The 8,748-nt window shown below is 40.1% G+C and overlaps 1 protein-coding gene across 1 annotated transcript; it reads left to right on the top strand.

Moving 5' to 3' along the window:
* The first annotated feature begins 1,578 nt into the window (after positions 1-1,578).
* LOC144889786 (uncharacterized) lies at positions 1,579-8,633 on the top strand. The gene is made up of 3 exons (XM_078770986.1): positions 1,579-1,778; positions 1,972-2,092; positions 7,466-8,633. Exons 2-3 carry the CDS (start codon positions 1,984-1,986, stop codon positions 8,287-8,289), a joined length of 933 nt encoding a protein of 310 aa, XP_078627112.1. The 5' UTR covers positions 1,579-1,778; positions 1,972-1,983; the 3' UTR covers positions 8,290-8,633.
* Positions 8,634-8,748: the final 115 nt, after the last annotated feature.

Genomic DNA, 8,748 nt, shown 5'->3' with positions numbered 1-8,748 from the left:
TTTCAAAAACATTCTGTTTGGCAGTACTTGGACAAAAGATTACACCATTTTACTCCATCTCGACGAATCAAATTTGTCGCTCACCCTCAGTGTTGGGGGAATATCGAGAATCATACAAAAATTGCAGCTTCACGCTGTTGAAACAAAAGCTTTCAGAATAATTGGAATCTCCCGCGATGAAGATACCTCCCGAGGGCCTTTCACTCACTCACCGCAGGCAGGTTGGTGGTCTTTCTGTCTTCTACCGACTCCTCTCCGGCCTTGCTCCCCCAGCTCTCTCTGTGCTTTGTCCTCCAAATATTCCTACAGGTCGCAAAAGATCTTCCAGCAACCCTCTCATGGCTAAACTGCCAAAATCAAGACTCTCTGCTCACCTTCACTCCTTCATTCCGGTTTTCTCCCACCTCTGGAACAAACTCCCTCACTCTCTTCAATCCCACTCCTCCCTCCAGGTCTTTAAAACAGCTGTTCACCACCATCTCTTATCTTCCCCCATCCAAAAGCTTGATCTTTTCTACCCCCGTTAATTCACCCCAGATCCACTTTTTTGAAATACCAACTTCTTTCCTGGAAGTCCTAGCAGTGTCCATGTGTTTTTTTTACCTCCCCCACTCCCCTTATTCCCATGCCTCCTCCCCCCAAGTCCTCTCCCTCCCACCGATCTCCCGATGTCCCTGCTCTCAATCTTGTTTTCCCGCTCCCTTTATCATGTTTTATGTGTCAGTTTGTCTTTTTGTGATCAATGTTAGCTCTTACACGAGCCTCGATCTTGTATACAAAAAATAAAATAAAAACTAGTTCGTATAATGTCTGAGGATGGTTCCGAGGCAGCACACTTACTGCTGTTTAGCCTGGGTTTGATTCTCAGCCCAGCTGTAAAATGTCAGATTGGTGCTTCACAGGGAGAGAGTTGCACCACAAAACGTGTTGTCATTCGGCTAAACGTTATAAGTTGCGTGAGCCATCTGCTAGCATTAGCTGGTAGACATTAAAGTTTGCACGGCGTCATTTGTGAAGAGTCGGCAGGTTATCGCTGTCACTGAAGAAATTACAAATTCCACAGGAAGGCACAATTAATTGTGGCTACTCTGTACTAGCTGAGTACGAGTTCATGAAATGGTAAAGAAAATGTGTTTTTTATTTATTTACTCCAGATCCTTGATCTTCAATCAAATTTCACCATTTATTTGCAAATACTTGAAGCTCTTGGAATTGCTGGAGAAGTTTCCGATAAAAATGTACTTCAAAGTATGGTTTTCATTTTTACAAACCCTAATTGGTCTAAAAATGAAGTGTATTTATTTACTTTTAAATGCCATTAATGAAAAGTCTTTCTGAATTGATTCAGACAAAAAACGATGATATATAACATGTGTTGTGTACAATTACCTCTTCATTTATGCAAACAAAAGATGTGTTAAAGCTGAGTTCTTCCCTTTATTGAAAACGTATTTATTATACTATTAACAAAATTAATAACATGGAAGTTTGACTATTTAATGACGTCATATTGAGGGCGTTTTTAAATGATCAGCCCAACCCCAAACTCAACATAAAGCAAGGGTGCAGTGGTAAGCTGAGGATTTTGGTGAACAACAGCAGCAGCAGAAGGCTCTTGTTACACGAGGCAACAACAGCAGCAGAGTTTTAGTAATTTGGCGTCAATCACTTGAAAGTAAGCACATTGAAATTATAGATTTCAAAAAAAAAGTTTTCGAAAGAAAATTTGATTTTTCTACATTTATACCGTGCGACAGATTTTGGAAACTCTACGACAGGTATGATGAACACAGCACTCACAAGCACCTTCTAGGTTACTAAAGTAATGTTTGTACTGGAGGGATGTGTTATTTGAATAAGATATTTAGTTTGAATCATTTTTTATGCTGTAGGAGTTTCAAGGTGGGTCTGGTACAGCAAGAGTATATAAGAATATAAAGAAATCATAACCTCATGTGAATGCTACTTTAGGTTTATCCAAGAATGATGATGGCTGGTTCCATACAGGAACCAACACATTGTAGCCCTCTTGTGAACATCATGGAAGCAGATTTCTCTTCTAACAGCGTAGATCTCGAGAATGCATTAAAAGGTATGTATAACAAAAAAACAAAAAATACCAGTTTAAGGTAGAACATAAGAGACGATCTGCAAACCTGTGGCCTGACATTAGAATTCAGCAGAAGAAAATGATTTTTTTTTTCATTGAATGAAGTTTTTCTTATCTTTTTACAAATTGATCATTGAAAGTGAAGTCACTCATACTTTATCTTGGGCCACAACTTGACACCTATCGATAATGTGAATATACATTATTTGGATATAGCAGTGCTGAGGAAGAGGTATATAATTCAAATTTGAAATAGGGACTGATAGACTACTAGGTAAGAGATGATGAAGAAGAAAGAAGAAGAAGAACCACCTTTACAGGCCATGTTTTCCCTGCAGAGCGGGGGTTGGCCTTGTATGGGCACAGTGATCTCCTTTTTGGAGCAATGTTTTATGGCCAGATGCCCTTCCTGCCGCCAAACCCGTTCATCGCCTCTTGCGACACACAGGGAATTACCAGTGAACTGGTAATCAATTTGCCGACCTCGGAAGGATGACAGGCTTATTCAACTTCCTGACGTTAATTCAGCGATCGACCGGGATTCGAACCCAGGATCCTCGGATCCCAAGCCGGCACCTTAACCGCAAAGCCAACAGCAGGCTTATGATGAATGATTAGATGCATAATATTTTGTTCTGCTCTAATGTTAGCCCAGGATGAGATAGGCGAGGTATAAAATTCAGGGGATAAAGTACAAGGCAAAAGCTTAAAGGCCAAATCTTGAAAAAGAGTAAAAGGTAAATAAATAAATAAACAAAAAAGTTTGACATGCAGTATATGGATATAGGAATTTATTGGGTGACATATCAACCTCACACATTCCCAAAGGAACACAAAAGTTATTGTAACAGTGCTGTGTGTCAGTGAGTGAGTGAGAGAGTCAGCATTGCTTTGTAGACCGACTGTAATCTCTATACCCTGGCAAGGTTGTACATTGTTAAGTGGCCTGTCTTGGCTTATTTATTCCTGTGCTGTTGCAATACTTTTTAGGATAGATTTAATCACTGCGCTCTGTATTATATATTGTTACTGTGCATTTCTTCTCGCAATCTGATGTTCTTGCAATTATTGTTCCCAATTTACAATACAATCCCTAATTCCATTACTTTTACTCACAATATTTCCCTTACTATGATTACGACAATATTTTGTTGTATTTCAATCAAATATTTTCATCAAAAGACAAAAACAAATATTTTGCAAGAGCTTGGCGAAATATAAAATTAGTAACAATGATAAAACTTTAAAAAGCTGGGTATACACAAGTGGGACTCGACCATGAAATCCCAGGAGATCCACCTTGATTTTCCTGGGGCATCTCACACAAGTGGCATCTCGAGTTTGTCGCACATGGAGCACGCACTCACATGGGATTTGAGTGTGAATAACATCAGTTGACGAAGTATCGCCCAGTAATTCGCATTAAGGAGCAGAAGTTTTACTCTGAGTGAACTGCTCACAATTTACCAAAAGGTGGTGATGGTATATCCATCCATCCTCGTTGATATGCTCACATTTAATTTTACGAAGAGTTGTGACAAATCAGATGGTTTATTAGAAGTGCCCACTTTTTCTCATCTCGCACTTGGAACAAAGGAAGAAACTTCAATTTAACCGTATAAATTAAATTATGGTGTTAAAGCGCGGCGTTACGCGCGCTGCTTGCGAGCAAGGAGGAAGCGGACAAGCGGTAACTTATAAGCGTCTTTATTTCAGGAGCTCACTGTAACACTCGCGCGCTCCGGGCTGCGCGCCCGGTGTATATCATGAGGCCACGCCTACCCCTCGGGCGTGGCCACCGCCCACTTGGTGCGCGGAATGATGTCACCACGCCAGTGGGCTTTTGCGTCCGCCACAGTGTCATAGTTAGAGCATCCACTCTGTGTCTGGGGGGGTCTCAAGGACAAACAAGCTGTCAAGCTGCTTCCTTGCTTGCCGCTCAACATTTATAAAGCATAGAGCATGGACAAACAACTGCAGGTTGACATCCAGAATGTAAGATTTTATATATTTATTGATATATATATTTCATTCATTAAAATTCATTTCATATTCGTATATATCTATATTATAAAAGAAAGTTTTTGTTTGTTTGCCTGCGCAAGCTAATCTCCTGAACGGTGAAAGATAGGAGGAAACCTCTAATACAAAAAATGTCGGGACGGGCCCCGGGAAGGTTTCAGGCTAGGTGGTGAGGCCGGTTGAGGCCGCTTCGGCCGAGCTGGGTCCATTTCACAATTAAAAGCTGAGCTGAATTATGGTAGTCAATCTTCTACGGCCGCGAGTAAAAGCTGAATTATGGTAGCAAATTCATTCAAAAAGAACCAAAAATGTCGGGACGGGCCCCGGGAAGGTTATAGGCTAGGTGGCGAGGCCGGTTGAGGCCATGTCGGCCGAGCTGGGCCCATTTCACAATTAAAAGCTGAGCTGAATTATAGTAGTCAATCTTCTACGGCCGCGAGGTAAAAGCTGAATTATAGTACTAAATTCATTCAAAAATAACCTGGGCTATGCCGGGTGCTTTCAGCTAGTATATATACACAAAGAATTAAGTTAAGCACCCCTACACAACGAATTAAGGTAAGCACCCCCTAATATATATTCTTTGTGTATATGTATACAGTGGCATATATTCTAAGGTATGTGAGATCAAATAATGATTGGTATGACATTAGCAATTATCCATTGATGAAATTGAGTGATCAAAGTGAAAAAAAGTGATTGGTTGAGTCAGTGATCCGATCACGTGGGTCCTACACACGTTATTGACGCAAAGATCGCGAGAGGTCTTCTCAGAACAATGACTGTACGTTAGAAAACATAAACGTCATCCACACTGTCCGTGATGGACCTATAGCTCCATACTTAAATTGAGGTGAAAATATGCCTAAAATTCCCAAAAAATTTCACCTTAAATTATTCAGAATAAAATATTGAAAACGGCATGATTGTTATGTTTTTATGTGACCATAATATCACTTCTCCAGAAAATATAGCAATATCATGGGTATATTACACTGTTTTGACGACAACAAACTTGTAATGTGCGAGGTTGTAAAAAAACTGGGGGGGTGCTTAACTTAATTCTTTGTGTATATATATAAATATAAAAGCCTGGTGTTGGTTTAACGGTTAAGGTGGATGACTTGAGATCTCAGGGTCCTGAGTTTGAGCCCTTGCCAGCCGTTTATTCAACACCAGGTGGGTTGACGCAGCCTGTCATCCTTCTGAGGTCGGAAAAATGAGTACCAGCTTACTAAGATGAATGAGCCATTCGACTATCCTATGTCAGAGTAGCGATCTGTCCAGGATTGTGCCCAATAGCCAAGAAACTGCTTCAGCAGCCTGAAGCATTATCTCAATGCAAATATAGGAGTGGCTTCCATCATCAATATGTATGTGTATATATATATATATATATATATATATATATATATATATATACATATATATATACACACATATATATATATATATATACATATATATACATATATATATATATATATACATATATATATATATATATATACATATATATATACATATATATATATATATATATATATATATATATATATATATATATATATATATATATATATATATATATATATATAGTATATACATATATATATGTATATACATATATATATATATATACATATATATATATATAGTATATATATAGTATATACATATATATATGTATATACATATATATATATATATATACATATATATATATATATATATATATAGTATATACATATATATATGTATATACATATATATATATATATATACATATATATATATATATATATATATATATATATAAATAAATAAATATATTGTGTGTCTTCCCTGAGTGAACACCACAGAGCGACAGATGACAAAATGAGCTTTAACTTCGATTCGTTCAGTCAGTGGCGGACCTTCTTTATACACGCGGGGCGGGGGAGGGGAGGAAGTGGGGGAAGGGCCGCGAGCGCTTATCTGCACTGGTCCACGGGTATAAAATGTACAAAAATACCGGCTTTATTGAAGAAATACCGGCAAACCAAAATAATGCATGATAAAATAAGATTCCTAAACGGGATGTCCCCATACAGACTCGTATACAGACAATGGGAAAAATAACTGTGAAAACAAAAATGTGGGTGTGTGGCACTTAGCTCTGAGCGGCTCTTGAACCTAATCAGGAATCGTCCCGGATCGTCACAGGCCCCCACGTCCCTGCGCGGGAACCACAGGCTGCACTGCCCGCGAGCGGGAACTAGGCCTCGCTGTGCAGTCTGCTCCTCTAGCCGCCAAGCGCGAAGTCAGCAGGCCGCGCCCATTCCACTCGCCCCCGTTGATCTCGTTCACCAACACCGACGTGCCAAGGAAAAGAAAATGCAGCCGTGCCTTCAATCAGAACCCAGCGCAAACAAAGCACGCAAATGCATCCGCCTTCCACCAACACCTCCAGGTCCAGCTAAAGAGGCACCGTATGTGTGACCGTTCTTTATGGAGGCCAGCCCGGAGAGAGCGATCAAATCAAAGAGACAAAATGTCGGGAACACGACCATTTTCCACCAAACCGAGAAAATCAGAGAGAAAATGTCTGCCCTCCAACTCTTTTGTACTAAAGGTTCTGTTTGTCTTTTGTACACGATGTCTGCGTGTCCACTCCTATCAACTAATGCCATCTCATCGCTTTTGGTGTCATGTCCAATCGCTGCTCTTCAGGGCGTGGCCTTATGGGCCTGCCTGTTTGATGTGGTGATGCGGCTGCTGGCAGTGCCAGCGGTATTGTTCAATGTCTTGTTCCGGTCACTTTTATTTCGTGTTATAAATGCGCGATTTCTTGCTATGTGTGTGTGCTGCATTGTCATAAGGAACAGAGGAAAAATAACAGAGGCCATTACATACAGGGGATTCATTACCCATAATCCCTAACTAATTAACATAACCCCACCCCTTGTGATGGGAATGAAGATATGCGCTTACACGACATTCAGTCTAAACGAATTTCCTACTTATGATACATGGGGTTTCTTCTTCTTCACGACAGTCGGAGCACACTACCTATACAATTCTACCTGGCTCTAAGGTAATCATTGTCTACCCCCCACAAACGTAACAAAAAAAATATATATATATCTGTTGCTGTTCGATGGAACTTTCATTCTCTTTCATGAGTCTCGATCTTGTATACAAAAAAAAACAAAGAAAAACAATTCATGTATGCACTTTATTAACAATTAATTAACACCTAAGTTTCATTCATTTAAATAAATTTTAAAGAATACTTATTTTGTGCATAAAGTGTTTTTTTTAAATCGAATAAATGGTCTATTTGTGGTGCAGGTACCTTAGTGGACACCATCAAGAGTGGCCCAACCTGCAAAAGGGTTAGACGCAAACGGGAGCAAGAATGTGGCAAACCACCTTACAGCTACATTGCTCTAATCACCATGGCGATAAGCCAAGCACCATGCCATCGGCTGCCACTTGCTGGCATCTACCGCTTCATCACCGAGCATTTCCCATATTATAGAAACTGCACCAAGGCTTGGCGAAACTCCATACGGCACAACCTAACGCTCAACGACTGCTTCGTCAAAGTTCCCCGGGAGCCTGGTTCATCCATTAAAGGGAGCTACTGGATCTTGCACCCTGCAGCTGGGGAAATGTTTTCTCATGGATCTTTTTTGCGTCGGCGCAAACGATTCCGTCGACCTCCTGAAATTGTAATTGCGAGCAATGCAAATCCTCATCCCGATAAATTCTACATCCCTGTTGAATCCTCTAGCTTTATGGAACCCACCTTCTCCACTGTGAACTCAAGGGAATTTACCGTCGAGAGCCTGTCAGAAACAGATGCATTCCTTTCCAGCAGTGTTTGCACATTACCACGTGTTACTGAACATGTATGCACACAACAGCAGGTCCCTGCGATGAAATGCGACACTTTTTCTTCTTCCAATTCATGGTCACTGCAGGTCTGGCCACAGCCAGGTCTTGATCTTGCCTCTCTGTTTCCTGGTCAATACACCACATTCAATGAGCCACACAACTTGCTCTACCACAATGCATCTTCTGAAAGACCCGACTTGTTTTACGCCTGCAGTGTACTCTCAAAGACAAACGAGCATCCGGATCCTGGTACATGGTACACATGTGTTGAATGAATATGGTTTTAACTTCGCTGCAACATGGTGCCATGAAGACTTAGCTCTGTTACATATCAGGAAATGAGAAAACCCCAAGTCAGAGATTCTGGAGAAACATTAGGCATCCAAACAGAAACATATTGCATATTGCATACACACATGATTTGGAGACTAATTATTTTTAGTCACCATATGAAAGCATAAGAAAATGCACAACTGCTTATGACAGGAACGAAAGTATCATAATCCCAAAGAAAAGAAAACTAGAAGATAGAATTTAACAAGAATGCATCAATGGATAAGCATCAGCCTACATTAGACCTCAACCCACTGTTACGTTTGATCGCATTGGGTCACATGAGAAAGATAAAAGAGAAAAGTAGAAGAGAAAATATCAGATGCTTCGAACTCGAATTATGATTTGGAAAATGATTTCCAAAGAGCAGATGACCTCTGAGCTGCTGAACTCAAAATGGA

Source organism: Myxine glutinosa, chromosome 1, assembly GCF_964187855.1.
Source record: "Myxine glutinosa chromosome 1, kmMyxGlut1.1, whole genome shotgun sequence".
In the NCBI taxonomy this organism is placed as follows: Eukaryota; Metazoa; Chordata; class Myxini; order Myxiniformes; family Myxinidae; genus Myxine; species Myxine glutinosa.
The sequence above is the reverse complement of the archived record's forward strand: the minus strand, read 5'-3'. Positions and strand labels throughout refer to the sequence as shown.

What these genes read in the sequence shown, in the direction of transcription:
- LOC144889786 (XM_078770986.1), top strand. Translation starts at nt 1,984, where the DNA reads ATGATGATGGCTGGTTCCATACAGGAACCAACACATTGTAGCCCTCTT. An exon ending in TCTCGAGAATGCATTAAAAG is followed by an intron (nt 2,093 to 7,465) that starts GTATGTATAACA and finishes TTTGTGGTGCAG; the next exon opens with GTACCTTAGTGGACACCATC.